This window comes from Corvus moneduloides, chromosome 9 (genome assembly GCF_009650955.1).
Source record: "Corvus moneduloides isolate bCorMon1 chromosome 9, bCorMon1.pri, whole genome shotgun sequence".
Lineage (NCBI taxonomy): Eukaryota > Metazoa > Chordata > Aves > Passeriformes > Corvidae > Corvus > Corvus moneduloides.
The window spans coordinates 856,282-875,124 of NC_045484.1; the positions used below are offsets into that span (position 1 = coordinate 856,282).

Consider the following 18,843-nt stretch of genomic DNA (forward strand, 5'->3'; position numbering starts at 1 on the left):
TGGAGTTGCTCCTTAAGAGCCAATCTGCCTGATGACTGCTTTCAGTGAGTTTAAATTTACCATAGCTTTAAGTATAGAGACAACAGGAAAAAAAAATCTGATAAAATACCAAGGAGAGAAAAACCACATCATTTAACAGAACGATCTCTGAGACCAGACACAAATCTCTTCAATGAACTGTATTTCCCTGCTAGTCTTTGGATTTCTTTTGCACCAGCAGACAACTTTACATGCTTCATTTCAGAGGTACATTGAAAAACGCCACTAAAATTCCAGCTGATCTCAGCTCCATTCCAAAAGGCAGTCAAATTCCACGTTGCAAAACCTAGCTGTGGAGTTTCAATGCAGGTTTTTAACTGAGAAATTAAAACCTCAGACACAGGCCATCTTTTAAATAATTTATTTCAGTAGGAAAGATTTTTGAAACCTGTTCTTAAATTCATTTCAACTAGCTTATGCAAACACACGATTTTCACACGCACACACAGAACAAAGTATTATAAAAGGTGAAGGAAGAGGCTCGAGGACAGCCAAACTGCACATCACTCAGCGAGATCATAGTGCAATCCCTCCATCCCTGGAACGCCTCACGCCAGCAGGGAACATTACAGATAGCTTGTGTTCTACTGCACGACACCTTGATCCCCCTCCCAGCGATGGTTGGCCCCCACAGGATTATTATAAAACACATCTGTGTTTCCTGGTGCTTTTCCCACTGCAGAGCAGTGGTGTTTGAATGGATGCACTCCTGCACACAAGGAGCCACAAGTGCCAGTAAAGCAGGCACCCCAGAACCCTTTATTTCAACGTTTAATTGCTTTATAGTGCTTGTCTGCTTTGCAGTTTCAGCTGTGAACAGCTTTGGAATGGTAAGAAATTCCTTCAGCAAACACATCCGAAGGCCAGAACCCACCCGAATAAAGAGAAACAATAATAATGATCAAGCACACAAAGGAAACGGAGTATTTACGGTGTTTTTAGCCCCTCAAGAGCAAGACCAGGCCACCAGGCAGGACCATGCCATGATCTGCAGGAACTTGCATTTCATTACATTTCATACACCTTTTCCTCAGCAAGGTAGCTTGGAGAAAACTTGTCAGCTCAGTTCTGCAACAGCCAGAGCTACACCACGTAATTTGTATTTTCTCCTTTGACCTTTCTGCTCTCTCTGAATATTCTTAGAAAGCGTAAGATTAATTTTCAAATTACCCTTCCAGCATCTGAATTTATAAAAAGACTATAGTAAAACTGCTGTGTTTTTATAAGGATGTATTCCAGGAAAACAAATATTTACTTGCTTAAGAACAACACATTCTTTCTTTCATTTCCCCTTCCAAAGCTTCTGAAGCCTTTGCTGCTAAAAGTCTCTAGCAGTTGTTTCAGTGAAGGACAGTGCTCCCTACACAGTGTTGGCACGAGAAATACAATATACAAAACCTTCTGGGATATTAAGACTAAGATTTATCCAAGCCTCCTCTTTCCCCAAACAGTTTTTTTTCTGCGGTATTTATTTTACATTAACAAAAAGCTTGCAAGATAAATCATTGCCTAAGAATGCTCCTCAGTGTTTACATCAAAGTGGGACAGACAAAAGCAAGCTCCTTTCTAATAATGTGAGCTCCTGAGCTCATGTGGTCTAGACCATGACTTGGACTATACTCTTCATTCCCCCCACTCCCCCGTACTAAATCTACTCAAGAGACATACCAAAATAAATATAAGTTAATTTTTAAGAGGTCTGAGCTACTTCTGATAAAAGCTGAACAAGCCCAAGCTACCAAAAACCTCTGCATTTTTCCTAAAAAGAGGCTATTCAAACACAGAAAAAAAATAATACTAAAGCAACTCAAGCCACAGCTATTTTACACTGACCAAAACAACTGACTGCTGCAGAAATGCAAAGGCTGCCAGGAATGTCACCCCCTGGTACATCGAGGCCACAGCCTGCAAGTCCACCACTGAAATAAAGGAATTGGTCTTCAAGTTAATAATAAGGCACTGACAAAAAGTCCTCATCAAATCCAAGCATTCACCCTCTTCATGCACTACAAATTAGAATGATGGTTTTCAAAAGAAGAGATAAGCCCTAGGAAAGAATTCCATGTCCACTTGTACAGATCCTTTTAATGACAACTTTCCCAAGCCCAACCACCTTATGCACAAGCTGCTTTTAGAGAAAAATGAAAGAAAAAGGCTAATATTAAAGAATAATAACAAAACTTTCACAGCTGTCTCCTTGTAGCACTGATGTGATTTAGTACTGGGGTCTTGATGCTGCAACAGGCAGCACAAAGAGCTGGCCACGAATAAGACTGGAACGACTAGAGCTGGTGAGTTAGAGTACCAAAAAACTAAAAAGGACATGCAATGAAGAAAAAGGCCATTGACAGAGCCAGAAGAAAAAGCAACCCACGTTTTATCTTGATTTGGACAAGATTTGTTACAGCTAATCAAAACCATAAGATCAACTTGCCTTTTGTCAAAGGGGACCTCTGCTTCTCGTGTGCCTCAGCAGCACAGAAACCTGCAACTGCTTCTGCTGGGAGGGAGAGGATTTGCTGTCACCATGTGTTATGTCTGACACTAACAGAGGAGGACTAGTGTTGAAAATATGTAAATGCAAATACAGGAGGCTGATGTTGCAAGAAACATTAAATTAGATGAATTTACTTCTAGTGAGGAGTAGATAACTGATGAAACCCTGCTGTGTTTTTTTATGCTTCCTTTTGCTCCCAATACGTTTTCCAATGTGCGTACTTCTCTAAACACAATTTTAAAGCTGGGTGCTAAAGCTCATTCATTAAGTATTTATGTGACTTCATTTAGTATTTGTAGTTTTAATGCCTGTAACTTGCACCTAAATACTTAATGAATCATAATAGCTCGAGTAATACTCCTCTGGCATGAAACAGACATTTGAAAATGAAGACGTGTCTGGGATGAGCTATGTTTATTCAAACTACCAGAATTTTTTAAAAACAAAAGTTTTAAAAGTGATTTGCTTTCTAAGGACACTGGAATAGAAGTCAGGTTTGAAAATCCTAGCCAAAAGTAGCACTGATTAAATGAGATAAAAGTTAGCAGTAAGCGGTGCAGTGTTATGTATTTTTAATGCAATGCACCAATTTCATAAACCAGACATTCCCTTTTGCTTAATCTTTCCCAAAAATTTTAGTTTAGCTAAAAAGATGGTTATCAGTCAGCAGACAATTAATATTCATATTTGAAGTCTTGCTAGAAGTAAGCTAGAAGAGCTACTCGAAATCATTTTTGCTCAAATGCAGCCAAAATGAGGGATTTCAAGGGGCATCTTTAGTTTCAAAATCCAAACATTAAGGGATAAAGTGACAAATATCAGCTGAAGTGTTTCAGCAGTTATTGACAAGATAAACAATTAGAGCAACACATTAAAAATGAGAATCAAAAGAGAAACTGCCAACTGTCTGAAGCATTCTGGATGCCAGTCTTACCTGAATACCACGAGCTCGCTGCTCTCCTTGTTTGCTCAGCAAGAGTTTCAGTTAGCTAACTTACTTTAACTCCTTTTTTTTAAAACCAAGAGCATTAGTACATTCTTTACAGTGTATTTGACTTGTGTGAGTCTTTCCAAGGCTCAGCTGAGGCAGCTCTCCCTGAGGGAACACACCCACCACCTCTTTTATCTCCAGCCATGTAAGTGCCAGCGTTCCTGTGCTGCCCTGCAGGCCTGCGTGGCCAAAGAGGACAAAAACAACGGGCAAGTCCTGAACTACTCACTGTAACAAGTGCCAGAAGTACTTCCTGCGTTGTCATTACTCACTCCAGTTATTCTGGCTACACATTTTAAGGAACTCCTCCCACAATATTCAATCTCTCTCACAAAAACCCAGCGTACCTGAGGGCAGAAAACAAGGAAGAGTAGGAGGCCTAAGGACAATGAAAGCTGGTAACAGCAACAATTCATTAAAGGATGATTTGTGAATTGTTTTCCCCAGCATCCTCCTAACCATAAAGACCTAACTCAAACCAGCTGGAAAAATGCAAAAATCCAGTAATAAATGACACATGCTGACCTGGCTCTGTCCTTAGCAAAGCTGCGGGCTGTCAGGCTGTGGCTGCCAGTTGCATGTTTCCTTTCACTAACAAAAGAACAGATACAGTTATGCTGCAACGAACCTAGAATAGCTTATTTAAAAATTCAGAATCCACAGGCTATTATCCACAATGCTTAAAAAAAGGACACACATTGTTAAAAAAAACCCAAACAAACACTTAAAGTCATTGAGAAGAAACACACATTTAAGTAAGTTTTAAAACGGAAAAAAACCCTAACTCAAGTTGTGCAAAGTCTACTAAGTAACACTGCTGGCTGTGAGGACGTTGTCTTTACTCTACACCCGACATGGCTAAACGTGGGAGATGTGTCAATTGCAGAGGGATTCAGCACAAACAACCCCTTCCCAAAATTCACGACTTCAGAACAGACTATTCATTCCCCACGTAAAAAACAGCAACAAAAGAGTTGCAAGGGGAGCCAAATTCTCGTGGTCCTTGTGGTGTGATTCTGACAGAAGCATCCTTCTACTGTTTTCTTTCTACCAAGAGCCAATTCAGAATAATTCTGAAAAGACAAACCAGCCTATTACCCTTTACATCACAAAGTGGTTGGGGTTTTTGTGTTTTGTTTACTGCTAGACTGGATTATCCTTCTTTCTGCCCGCCAGAAATCAAAAATTAATCCTTTCCATTACGCGATTAATTTGACTCTGGGGAAAAAAAATCTCACAAGTGAATTTACAGGCTTCTACTCAGATGCAATAAACAAACTATACATGTTCAAAATAACAACTACGAGTAGAAACCTTTATTAGATAGTCAGAGAACTCTGAAACAGACTGGTAGGTAGCTCGTTTCTGTTTAAAAAGGAGAATTCATGGTGGAATCTGCTAGCGTATTTACGGCCACTAAACCACAATGTCAATGGAACAGTTACTACTTTTTCACAGACTTCAAAGTTCCAATATCAGAGTCATATTTTGGACAATGTTTCCTTGCTTTACAAAGATCATATTTTTGAAGATTAAAGAAAGACTAATCATCCAGGAAACCAGGTGATGTCAAGGAAACCCCAATAAAGCAAGAATCAAAGTCTTAAGCATCAAACACACACATAAAGCACAGCTCCCTTTTTACAACCATTATGTTTTTCTCTGTGAGTAATTTCAGTGACCAAGAATGATTCCTGTCAAGGATGGAATTTTGATGGCCCCACACCTTTTCTCTCTTTAGGTTATCCTACCTTCTAATAAATTAGTTAATTGTCTGAAGATCAAAAGAGCTTCTGTATGTAAGGTCTGCTTTAGGCCATGTTATCAACACCACACAACGTCAACTACTTTGACCAAGACAGATACTAAAATCAGTTATTGCCAAATGAGAACATGAAAGCTTGAAGTTGTGCCTCTATCTTTTTAAAATGTCCATCTGAAGTGCTATTATGAAACACCACACACTAGCAGTGGTCCCTAACTGATAATTAGCAGATACCCAAAGTCAAACGTCTCAGTGAGCTGTACCCAGGTGTTGGTGCTTTGTCATTCAGCTTTTCTGTGTAGGAGAGTCACAGGTGTGGAAACAAACGGGATGAAAACACTCAGTTCTGACCCAACAGTGCTTTCAGTTTTGTCTTGTACACATCCCTCCCCCCCCCCCAACTGCCCAAAACACGTGTTTTTAACCAGGAATTAGGTCAAAACGTACCAAACTGATTTTTGGCTCAGCCTCTGTGCCACTGTTGGAGTCTGGCTCCCATAACAGGTCCAAGGTTTGCAAGCTCAGTGCTGCTCTAAACTCGCAGCTGTGCTCCATTTCTTATACTTGCAGGTCTGAGAGAAATCACACTGCTCCAGGCTAAGTGTGCCTGCGACAAGCTCCCCTCCAGGACTCCTGGTATAGTCTAAAGAACATCTCCAGAACATGGAGTACCTTTCACCCAGTTCATACACAGCTTTTGATACAACTCTTAAATACCAGCTTACCTGCTTTCTTAAGAATGCCTAAAAAGGTGAGTTATTTTCAAAATTAGTATAAAGTTAAAAGAAACTCAAAACTAGCTACAATCTATTTAACTCAAGCACAGCACCGCCAGAAGTTTCACACACACTATTTGGTGTTTCATGTTGTTTCTCCTTTCACTCTTTAAGGCAGTGGTTTCCACAGGTCAGTTCTGAGAACATAACGAAGCATGGTCCATGGCAATTCATGTTGCAAATCCATTTTTAATTTGGGGGACTCCTCTCCCCAACCATTAGTGGTTTTGTTCAGGGCTTCAGAGTTCAGAGATCGAGTTGACAGGTTCTGTTCTGGCACAGAATACAGCTGGCACGTTTTTCATCAGGACCTTGCTCTCAAATATGAGATGGTTCAAATTGTCCTTTTTTTTATTGTTTTGAATTTGCCTGTTATTCAAAGGTCATCAAGTTGGCAGGAACCTGAAAACAAAAATAAAAATGATAAAAGAATTTACTTCCGATAGTAGCTACTTGCATTCAACTATTTCACAGACTAGACATCTGTTGAAATGCCCATCATTCTGTCTTCAAAAACGGGAGAAGGAATGCAACTATCACCTAGCAGTAAAAATACACTTAGAGCTGTAGAAAACCCAGTAATAATATAATCAAAATATTAAACTGCTGTAAGGTTTATCAAATGATAAACCTTATATGGCCATAGAACTTCCTAATTTTAAGGACATTTAGGATTTAAATTGTCAGCAGCACAACCTTAACATGATAAATCTCAGCTCTGCTAGACAAGGAGAACTCTCTCACCTGAGCCACAGCTAGAAAATTCTTGGCACACAGATCAGTGATTGATGTAGGCCCCTTAGTCTGTTTTTAAGAGTAATTTAAAAAATGAGGCACAAACAGCTATTTGGGCTTTTTCCCTAGGAAACCCGAATGCCTGCTGCAGTATCACTCTCTTTCATAAAGATTAAAGCTCGTTTGCAATACATTAGTTTATATTCCCATTTTCTCTCCATCAGGAATCTGTCTGACGGCAACATCTCTTGTTTAGTCAGGTTATTAAAGAGGCACCACATTCCTGCTGACTGTCAATGAACAGTCGGCATGGTCAGATCTGAATCCAGCATTTCTTGCCTTGCATCTATACCATTTACCTGTAGATGCAAGAATGCTCAGCTGGGCTAAAGCTGCACCATTAAAATCAAAAATAGTATCTATTAAAATAGTTCTTAGTATTGTTCAGCTGACTAGGTGCTTATACTCTATTGAAAACACATTTAAACATCCAATTTTTCTAAGGCAGTTGCACCGTGAACAGTAATAAACAGCATTGTTAACCCTTACTGAACCAAAGCATTTTTCACCACTTACTTGCAAACTCTTGGCCACTAATTGCTACCATCCCCACTTTCTCCAGCCAGGACCACGATTTCTCTCCTTTGCACTGTCTCAAATACCTTCACAGAAGCTTCTGCAACCCTCCTTACTTCTTAAGATCTCTCTCAGAGGCAGAATTGAACAAGAAAGCACAAAAGGATCTGGAAAAGCCTTTTTGTTTCCCCTTGAAATTCAGCAGGATTTCTGCTCTGAGAACTCCATAAACAAATGTGCAAAGAGAAGGAAGAGTTCAGGGAGACAAAGTAACTTAAAAAGGATTTTGCTGATGAAGAAGGTCAGTAAGAATTTATACCAGAACACCATTTAATAGGGTTGGAGCAGTCCTGTCTTCCTTTTTGATTCATGGAAAATGCTACTTTTGCTTTCGAAGACTGGAAAATGTACCAAGGGCTAAACTACTTTGTATACATTTTAGGAATACAAAATACATGAACAGCAGAAAACACCCATGTCCATGACCTGAAAAAAGGCACTTCAGGAGAGTTATCTGGAATTGATATTGAATGCTGCAGTTTACAGCTTTTTATGTAACTGTACAATAGCCTTTTTCAAATGGGCAATACAGAAATACTGCCACTCAGACAGGTATTTTAGGGCATTCCTTGCATTTCTCCAGCTGCTTTAAATTAGCCTCCAGGTAGCCCCAAATCTTCCTTCATTACCCCAGAAGCTCTGAGGACTTGCTTGCAAAGGGAGAAACAGAAAAGCCAAGGCAAATCACTCAGCATGTGAGATGGGCGTAGAGGCTGCTCAGGAAACACACAAAGCCCTCAGTGACAGCTTGGGCAGCTCGAAGGTCCATCAGTTCTGAGCTCCTAAAAGCTCATTCCTTTTCACTGCCTTGCTCTCACCTGTTGTCTGTTGCTTTGGCAGGCAGCACTCAGGTGTTTAAACCAGAGCATTGCGTTCATTCTGTTTCCAGCTTGAAATTTGTATGAATTTCCTAAGAAAGAGGAAAAAAAACACAGATGAAGGAACACAAACAATGCTGTACACTTAAATCCTACCCATATTCAAGTACCTCTAAATTTATAACAGAAGGTTCATATAACTTTACACTTTGTCTGGAATAGGTGCAATTGCTTGACCTATTGAAGAGAAGTTTCAGCTTGCCTGTCTTCCTTTCCAGCATTCTACATTTCAACTAATGCCTGCATCAACTAGGAAAGAACAAAACATCCCTCAAAACAAAAATGTTTTTGTTCAATGCCATCATTGCAATATGTTTATAATATCACGATTTTTTGATGAAGTGCAAGATACCACTGAAATGCACCCTGGAAAGCTGCATTTGAAAATATGTGAAAATCACTCCTAAACGTATTGATCCATTTCAGACCAGTATTTTCAGTGGCTGGAGTTACACAGTGCTTGTTTGGGTTCAGGAAGGTCAAGTGTTACAAAAACATTTCAGATTGCTGTTGCAGACTTTAAGCTGACAAGCACTCACAATTTATACCTCCTATCAGTGGTGCTAGAAGAGATGCTTGGAAATAAAATGTACTAAGACGTGAAGCAGACAAAGCATTAAATAATGTTAAGCTCCTTTATCAAAACTTTTAATCATGTTCTTTCTGCACAATTTGAAGTGCCATGGAAAAGTAACATTTTCTTCAGAGTTTTAGCTGAAAGCAGGCACTGTGTTGGAGTAATGGAAATCCACAGGCTTCTCCACATAACAGACAAGATCTCTGAGGGGTTTTCCCTGGTAATAGCACTACATTTGGACAGATGGTTTGGGTTTTGGTTTGCCTTTGGAGAGAAGGGACTGCTCAAGCACCTAGTGTTAGCTGAATGGGGGTTTTTTTATCGTTACTTACATTTTCACACATGTGAAAATGCCTCAAAGTGTTCTAAATATAGCTGTAATGAATGCAGATGAATACTTCCAATTAAAATCACATCTGGGGTTGTTAAGAGTCTGGAGAGCTCTTAGAACTCAGTGAAGACTAAGGATTCTCCATGGGTTACTGTTCCCATAGCATTCTAAAGGCAAAGACAACATGTTGGAGAGCAGCTGAAGCTGCGAGGATGTCACCTTTCACTTGCTCGTTTACTTGCTGACAAATGACCTCAGCAAAGCCAGTGCTTATTTTGGGAATCAGTGCACTGCTTACCCTTCTCAGAATCAGTCAATAAGAAGAGATCTGGATGTTCAGGGTCATCTGCCATCATCACCATCCAGCCCACCACTGAGACACTCTTACTTGGCGTGGATTTGAACTGGAAATGCAAACGGAGATGGAAATGGGGTTAGAACAAGAGGCCAGATCTGCACAGAACAAGTACCCAGAAGGGCAGCGCCTCTCAGGGACACTGCTAGAGACTGGGTAACATCAGACGAAGCCGAGCACTTCACAAGATTAAGAAAATTAACAGAGTTTGTATGAAATCAGTGAAAAAAGAACTTAATACAATGAATGATATTCGAAACAAATTAAAAGGAGTATCACCATCTGCAAAAGCTTGTTACACATCTAATCTGCACTGCATGATTACTACAGCATTCCTCACCCCATTAGTGCACATTTGAACATACAGTATAGTTCAAAAGTGCATTAATAAATGCAAACCTATTCCCCCCACGGCTCACAAACAGAAGAATTAAACTTGCTGTAACTATTCACAGTTAGCATGCACTAATTATTACAGTAGTCTGTAATTACACATAACATGAATCCCGGGGACAAGATAACACAACTGTGTAATTAAATATTATGATCTGAAGAAATAAATGGATCAAGTGAGGATGTAAATTCAATAAATAAGTGCCCAGAAATGGGCAGTCGTGCTCATTTATTGACAAGATGTTCAAAATGATGGGGTTTTCCTGTTTCAGGTGTTATACATGCATTGACAGGTAACTTAGGCCTAAGCACAACACTTGTCTTTGCTACACTAGTCCCTCTCCTGACAGCTCCTTGATCCCACTGTTTTTCATTCACTTGGTCACAGTATTATTTTCTCCTTCTCACGCTTCTCTCAGTTCCAGGCTTTACTCACCTATTAAATCCAACTTATTTCCAAACCATAAGCTTCCTTCTCCCTGGCCTCCTTTTTCACCTATTAGTAGGCCCTCCCAATTCACTTCTCCTTGCTTGCTCAGGCAGTCCCATCCATGCCCCAACCCCCAACTCATTCAGTTTCTCTCATGTCTTCAGCTGCCAGGTCTCCTCGTCCCATGTTCTTGGGTCCAACAGAGACTTTCCATCAGTCCCTGCCCTCTCACCCTCTGCAGTGCTTCACCTCACTTCTCTGCCCAGAAGGTCTAACTCTGGTAGCTCTAATGCTCGTCCTCACCAGATGCATCTTCCTCCTATCTTGTGAATCTCCATTCCAACCTCTTTATTAGCACAGTCATTTTGATCTCTCCTTAATTACCTTATTAGAAACAATAAAACATCCTTCAGATTCTTTAAGCTTTGAGTCATTAATCTGTAAGTTCTAAAATACTTTTATTCTTCATGCTAGTGCCACAAGGCAGATGCAAAACATTAAGCATCTTTTGTTTCACTTTAGAACTATTGCTTTAGAATTACAAACCTGGAACTCTGGTTCAAGCAAGGAAAGAGTTACTGGTAATAAGTTGGAAGGCACCATGAGCAAAGTAAGAGTTTATAAGAATGTTCTCTGCATGCAAATACGGTTACTTTATAAATAAAATTCCATTGCAAGTCTAATGTCAGTTACTCTAATCTATGCCACAGATACTGAACTGAAGACCTGGAAGGTCACAGAATCATCACGGAATCATGGCTCCAAGCCCCATCCAGTCTGGCTTTGAACACTTCCAGAGATGGGGCAGCCACAGCTTCTCTGGGCACCCTGTGCCAGGGCTTTACCACTCTCACAGGGAGGAATTTCTCCCTAACATCCAGTCTAACCCTGCCTTTTGTCAGTTTGAAGCCATTGTCCAGGTAAGTTTATCTGCCTGGGACTTGCACAACCGGCTCCATTTTAAACCTTAGTTTAAAATCCATTAGAACTTGGAATGAACAGCAGTTGAAAGAAAAAGCATTTTAACCAAGTTCAAAATAGTTTAAGAGTCCAGGTTCTTTGTATATACACACTAAAATTAAGTAACTCACAGCCTTTGGGAGGTGGATGGATGTGGTAATGCCTCAAAAGAGGAGGAGATAAATGACAAAGCTCTATCAGACAAGATTTCATTACAGTGAGGGCTGTAACTCCTTTTCAAACAGAAACTGAAAGTTCTTTGAGGAGGCAGTAAGTAATGTCAGTCTGTAGTGAACATTAAGGCATTTTATCTGAAAGAAGGAATAAAGACAAGGAAAGGGAATAAAGGTAAGGATACAGCTCATGAGTTCTTTAAAAAAAGGGAAGTGTATAGAAGGGATTTGTTATGGACTCACTGACGACACAGCCTCAAAAAGTAAGATGGCACAAATTAACACTTAAAAGGGGACCTGCAAAATGCAAACTTCCAAGTAGCCCTATGGCATTAATAGGTCCTTTTCACAGAGATGGAAATTTGAGTCACAAAGCAGTTTTAATGGATTACACATCAAAACGTACCTCTTGAACAACACTTATTTCTAGAGTTTCATGGAAACAACACGTTGGGCTTTCCTGTCTCAGTTATATATCCCAGCAGGTATCCACTATGTGACACTGCTAGAGCTCCTCGCTTTTCATTTCACTCAAAACAATCAGTTAATCATGGTGCTTCTCCATAAAATGAAAAGCTCCACACAAGCAAAGCGTTTCCTGCCAGCCTCAATCCGTCACCGCTTGAAACACGTGTCAGCTTTCCATCCCTGTGCTCGGCTGGATTTGTATTCCATGTTTACACAGTCCCCCAGGGCAGCTCACCCTCTGCTGATGCACAGAGCCTTGCTAACAGCAAGTCTGCTTTGTTAACATGAAGAGAATGAAAGCTTCATTGTAATTTAATGTTCCTGGTTCCTATTTGCTTTTTGTAACACAGGCCACCGGAATGACTCTTACTATACACATGGAAAACTGCACAGCCCTGGCATGAGGCTTCACATAATTGATTTTTGCTGTTGTTGCTGTTCTGAACTCAAAGGCTTTTGTAAGTAAATTTCTGAATCAAAAACTCTGAAATAATTTGTGAACAGACTTTCCACTCCAACATTTTGGCACCTACAGGTCTCCTCCTCCACATCTCCTGTTGAGATTCTACAGCTTTCTAATATTCAAGTCATTTTCTTGGTGGCTGAACATCCTTCCCAGAATTACAGCATTCTTCATCAGGGTATTTCAGTGAAAGTGCCTGAGCCACAACTACCAAGTTTTCTAGACTGCAAATAAATAGACCTAATTTTGATTATAGCATGCAATGGACGGCTTGGAACAACAAGGGCTTGTGCTCAAGCATGAAGCCTTAAAAAGTCTCTGTTGCTTTCCAAGTACCCACAAACATGGAAAAATCTCTCATGCATGCTACATTGTCACAGAAATTGGCAAGACTCTCAGTCTGATCACTATAAACAGTTATTTTACAGGTGTATTCACATTTTTCAGGGTGCTTATTTAAAGTCTAAGTTCAAGTGGCTATTCTTACTATTGCCCTTTTCTAAAGGTGCACAAGTGCTACAGGTTTTCACAGAGGCTTCTCTGTGAGTACCACTTCAGCATACAAGAGACAACCACTGTCCACACACTCCTCTTAGATTGTGCTGTACTACATCTCTGGGCCCTGAAGTTCACGTGCTCACTTATAGACAATTCTCTGTTACTGTAGTAATAACTGAAACCTGTTCACTATCTAAAATCAATGCTAATTTTATGCTGTTACTCTTAGGAGATGCAGCACACAATACTGGATGCACTCCTTGGCCTTTGACCACAGGCAGGAGAAGAGCTGGCTTATCCGTGTCTAAAAGGGAGGGGATTTCTTGCCCCTTTTGCTGAAATTGCACTGGGATTTTTATGAGGTAATTTTCCAAAGAGGTTGGCTATTATAAGCCTGGAAGAGCTCTGAGTGTCGGTGCATTCCAAGCTGCCTGGAGCAATTGCAGCAGCAGAGTGGTCAAAAGCATGCCTGTAATCAAGACACGTTTACCATGAGAGCTCCAGCCAGGAAACTTTATATAGCAGACTGACTCTTTTGTTGCCAGCGTTCCTTTCCATGTCACAGAGGCCTTGAGAAAGGAGGCAAAAAAGACAGATGTTTAAATGGCTCCAGAAGATGCTTGGAATATTTTGCTGAGGGAAATCTCCAATGTATCAATCTTTGAAAAAGAAAGCTGCTTCAAAGCAGACGGCATCATCCTTTTTATCTGGGAAGTAAAAAACCCCAAAGCCTAAATCTAGCCTTGGATCTCTTCATTTTGCAGAGCAAACCTCTTAGGAATCTCACTGGACAGTATCTGGAGCATTTACTCATGCTCTAGCTATCTAGGGATGATTGGCCATCTGCAGTTCATTCTCTCCTGATTAACTTTGCCTGAAAATGCAACCAAATGTGAGCTGAAGTGTGACCCTTGACAAGTCATCTCCACAGACTCCAAAGCTGAGGCTTTGTACAATAACTCTGTAGTGAAATGGATGGAAACCTAAGGCATCAATAGCCAGGCTTGAAGGCCAACACAGGCAGAGCAGCTGAACAAGTTACTGACCACCTATTATTGGCCTGTTCAATAAACTAGAGCCCCTTCCCCAGTCCCTCAACCTCAGCAGCAGTAACCAGGTGATTTTCCACCTTAGTTTCAACATAAAGGTCATGCTCTGAGTTACAACAACCTCTGCAGCAGAGGTTTACTGTGAACACTCGTTGCAAACTATTTGTTTCAATAAAAGACAACCCAAACTGTAGCAAATAGTTATTACAATATGTTAGCCTTGACTGCACCTGGGAAACCAAATCAGAGACTGAGCTCCACAACAGGCTTCGCATCCACAAACAGAACAGAGCATGTTTGCTGCCCTAAAAAGCTCAAAGCAAGACATGAGCTGTGTACAGCCAAATCCAAGGTTGTGCTGGACAGTTCAGTCCAACCTCATAGAGCCAACTATTAAAAAGAAATTCATGTTCTCCAGCAGTCACTGCTTTTAACTTCCACTCCTCTTCCTCCTTTTCCTGGGAATTGCCTTGCTCAAACGCCTCTCAGTATTTGCAAGAACGAGGCTGTGGGCTCCTAATGGGAAATCCTGCCCACCCTGGACTCAAATGTGTCCTTGCCCCTCTCTGCAAACTTCCTTATTGGTCTGCTGAACATCCTTGGACAAAGAAACATGAGCACACACACATGTGAGACAGATTTTGGCTTCTTAAGCCTCTGTTCACCAGCAGTTTAGATGTTGTAGCTGTCACAACGTATCAGTGAACTGGGGAATATTAGAAGTCAATTCAAGAGGTTTAGAAAACAACCTCTGAAAGAGCATTCTAAATGGATGTGGCTGTATTTCAAGGCAAAGTAAAGGCTTTTGCAGCAACAGTGTGTCAAAAGGATCAGGTACCAGACTTTTCACCTTTTTCCTTTATTTACTTTTTCTATAGAAAGGGCAAGACTATTTAAATGACTGAAATTGTTATTCTGAAGGAAATGTGTAAGCAGTGAGAATGCAATGTACTTAATTTCCAAACAACATAATTCCTTGCTAAGCAATTTTTTCAAGTTCTCTAAACCCGCATGCTATTTAGATTGTTTTAAAATGCTAATACACTAGAGTGAAAAAGCTTCTGAATGAATAGATACAAGTCTGGTAAAGCCCTCCATAATTTTGTAAAGAACAGTGAACCAGAGAGACTTACAACTACATACTCCATTCCTAAAAGAAAACAAAACGCAATTTTGGCACAAAGCCTGAAGGAATCACAGCAGTAACAGGAACACAAAGTCTGACCTTACCACAAAAATTTCTTTTCCATTTCTCAAAGTTTCCAGAAAAAACAAGCAACTAGCTGTGAGTGACATAATGCCAGCACAAGCTCTCTCCTGGTTCCTCTTTTTTTTTTTAATACTTTGCATTTCTACTCATAATAGCTTACAAGTCTGCTCTTTCCTTTTAATGAGGTGGAATCCTTCCCCGAAGTTTTCACTGAAGCCAGGGACAAATGCATCCAAACACACACACTTTTCCCAAAACACCCAGAAGACAGGAGGATTGGCTAATGAACCTTTATCCCGGGCTAGGCAAATTGAGTTTTGATCTTACCTAAGCAAAGCTAGTAGGGATGGATGGCCAAGAAACCATGCAAATATTTCTAAAAGTAATTAGCTTTTATTAAGCTACTTTGAGTATTAGAATACTGTTTCCTAAGGAACTTTCAATAAAAGTGGGAAATAATCTCTTAGATTAAGAGACCTTTACACACAGTTTCCACAAAGCAACTTCAAATATCCAGGAGCCTGCTAACCAGAAATACTGAGCTTCAAATCTCTACCCTCTGCACATAAAAACGTTAGGATAAGAAAACAGTAATTTGTACCAAAGAGAAAGAAAGTCCCCTTTACGAGAATTCCAAAAGCACAACTCAGTTCGCAAAATCCCATAAGCTTTATGCAAAGCAAATGCTCTACAGTGACAGTTGTCATAAATTAACCTGAAACACTGGCCAAGGCAACTAAGTAATGATTCTGAGTAGTGAATGAACTCAGGCTCAAGTATCTCCAGTTTTGCCCAGTTCCTTAAGAGAATCATTATAATTAATCAGGGACCTCAAACAGGAACAATGCACATCCAAACATTCGTGGGACAGGTACAGAAAATCCTCTTGCTCCCTCCCCACATAAACCAAGCATTTTGAGCTTATTTCAAATCAAGCTGCAGCAAATAAAAGGAATGCCAGCATCATCTGACATCGCAGCTCTCTGCTGAGCAGATGAGGTGTTTTGTGCTCCACTGCAGTTAATGGATTACAGGACTACACAGAGAAACCAAATGGTCTAATTTTACCACATATAGGAAATTAGTACATGTTTAATTGTTGTATCTTGTGACTGCTCCATTTTCCCTCATCAGTGCTTGTCTGGATTTCAAACTGCAACAAGCTGCTGCAAGACTCAAATCATCAGAAGACAGACCTTCTGCCTTTGAAAATGGACAGACACAGTTCCTTTCCTAAAAGACCAGCAACGTCAGAGACACATGGCAGATGCAAAGCAGATGTTCTTGGTGTAGCATGTAAATGTAAATGGTATTTCCCTGGGGTATTTCCATATGAGGTGACTGTCTCACCATATGAGGTGACTGACAGGATAGTGCTGACTGGAAATCAGGCAAGGCCCGAGCTACTCTCAGTGTTTACATCAGGAAATCACATTTTAGCTTGGCAGGTGATACTGGAATATGCCTGGTAAATTTACATACATGTTTTCTCTCTGTAGCCTTCAGGGATTTTGCAGCGTAGTAGAAGAGTTGGGTTCCACACAGTGCTACCCAGTATTTCGTCCAAGATGCTACCTGGAGAAAAAATAAAAAAAACAAACCCAGAAGTGCAATGGCTAAGTGAAATGTTTCATATCACTGAGCTGTAAAAGAGGAGGCACCATCCTGCAAGAACATGAGGGCACTGACTGTCCAGCCAAGCATCAGCCATGTTTCCAAAGCTGCTGTTTGTTATTCATGCAGGCCTACGAAGGCATGAAGACTCCAGAAAGCAGAAAGAACACGTGCCTTTCCTCTCTAATCTGAGAAAAATGTTCTGCATCTTACTCTATGCTTCCTGCAGTCCCTACTGAACCCTTCAGGGAGTCAGAGCACGTCTGTCCCTTTCCTTTTCCATCCTGGGTACTGCCATAAGGTATCCCCCATTGTCAGGAATACATATTTTGATTTATAATTTATCATCAACTGCTTGCAATGCAAATGCTAAGGGTTATTATCTATTGATAAATTGCTGGGATTTACCTACTGTTAAGGGAGACAAAACAGGAGTCTCTATTTTGAAGTTGTCAGCAATTGTAGAAAACTTTATGCAGCATTCTCTTCTCCTCTGCTTCCTGGATTATGTGTATAGCCTTACCAAGTGAATAAATGCACCAGAGGAATGAAAACTCTGGCAGTGACCCTAAACCTTAATCAGCAAGGCAGAGGAGATCTCAGACATTTGAACTAGTTGCCCAATGGCCACTTTACTGTATTCATAACTGGGCAAAGGAAGAAGGTGAGAAAATTGATTTATTAAAAAAAAAAAAATCTTACTGTAGGTTTTTTGCCTTCTTTCAACAAAGTCTTCCTCCTGAGAACACCTTGAATAGTAACTGCTCCTGGATACAAATGAACAGCCAAATCTTCAGATTCTAGGGAGCTGAAAGGAGCATTTGAAGAGTTGTGTGAAAATATATTTTTCCTAAAGTAATTTTCCAACCATTACCAAAAACTAATGCAAATACCTTTATTGTAATTTGAAAATGTCAACTTTCTATTTATTTGACTCATTGTGGAAAAAGACTTTGGCTGTTAAAAGGAATTGCTGTTGTGAAATTAACACTCGCAAGCAAAAGTGATCAGAAAAATTTAATTAGCCAAGCAGGTAATCCTTAATTAAAAAACTAAAACTCAAAACACAACTGAAAGACAAGAACAATTAATTTCAGAAAGCAAATGTCTGAAGTACATTGGGACAGTTGCTGTACGTGTTAAACCTCTCCTTCAGCCCTTGCAGGAAAGATTTGACTGGTTTTTGGTTAGAAACACCAGAACCGTTAGCACATCAAAAACAAAGCACAGCTCAAACATGCACAGTCTTTAAAATATCTGAAAGCAAGGAGAGTGGGCAGGAGCAGGAAGGAATAAAGAGTAGAAACCCAAACCACAGCTTTAAGGTGTTTTAGTGCAACTGGTGCTCTACTGATCGTCTGCCCTGCGAAGGACCGGAGAGCAAGGGGCTGGAACAAAGGCCAGGTACAGCACTGAGGAAAGAAAACTGGGCTTGACCAAAATTACAGAGCTGACTGGCTTCAGAAACATTTTCAATCAGAGGAAAGTTACACCAGGAATCATTTCAGTAAATGTCAATCAGTGCATGTAACTAAGGCACTGAACCCAGCAGCTTTCTAGAAAAGCCAAGAGAATGAACAGCACCCGAAAATCATTCTGAAGTAAGCCAGGATTTGCTGTTTCATCCATCCTAACAGTCATGACTGTCCAAAGTAAACTGGAAATGTGGGAAACACTTTCACTGCAGCACCTACTGAGGATGATGATATGGAGACAATTTTGGACACTGACAGATGTGAACATGGGTTTAACTCAGTGAGACAATGCTTGCTTCTTAACATGACAGAGGTTTCACAGTCAATGGCCATTTTTTTCCCAACTACAGTGACACAGCTGGAGACAGAATCTGTATCCATGCAGAATCAGAACCATCAGTTATGTTACTCTGTCATCTTGCAAATATTACATCTATTAAATTGGGGGCAATTTGTGTTACTCATTTTAGGCATCTCTCTGATTTCAGGGAAGAAGCGCAAAGAAATTCAGTACAGAACTGCCAGCAAAG

General features: G+C 40.3%; 1 protein-coding gene across 8 annotated transcripts in view; it reads right to left on the reverse strand.

Annotated features, from left to right (window-relative positions):
* Positions 1–384: 384 nt before the first annotated feature.
* The window catches only part of RALGPS2 (Ral GEF with PH domain and SH3 binding motif 2), a 115,633-nt gene continuing 97,174 nt past the window's right edge, over positions 385–18,843 (reverse strand). For all 8 annotated transcript variants that reach the window (XM_032117341.1, XM_032117342.1, XM_032117343.1 and 5 more), the window contains 5 exons: positions 17,541–17,646; positions 16,707–16,799; positions 9,524–9,629; positions 8,258–8,349; positions 385–6,470 (listed from right to left, as the gene is read on the reverse strand). In XM_032117341.1, coding sequence (XP_031973232.1) covers positions 6,441–6,470; positions 8,258–8,349; positions 9,524–9,629; positions 16,707–16,799; positions 17,541–17,646 — 427 coding nt within the window. In that variant the 3' untranslated portion in view covers positions 385–6,440. The remainder of the gene's footprint in view (positions 6,471–8,257; positions 8,350–9,523; positions 9,630–16,706; positions 16,800–17,540; positions 17,647–18,843) is intronic.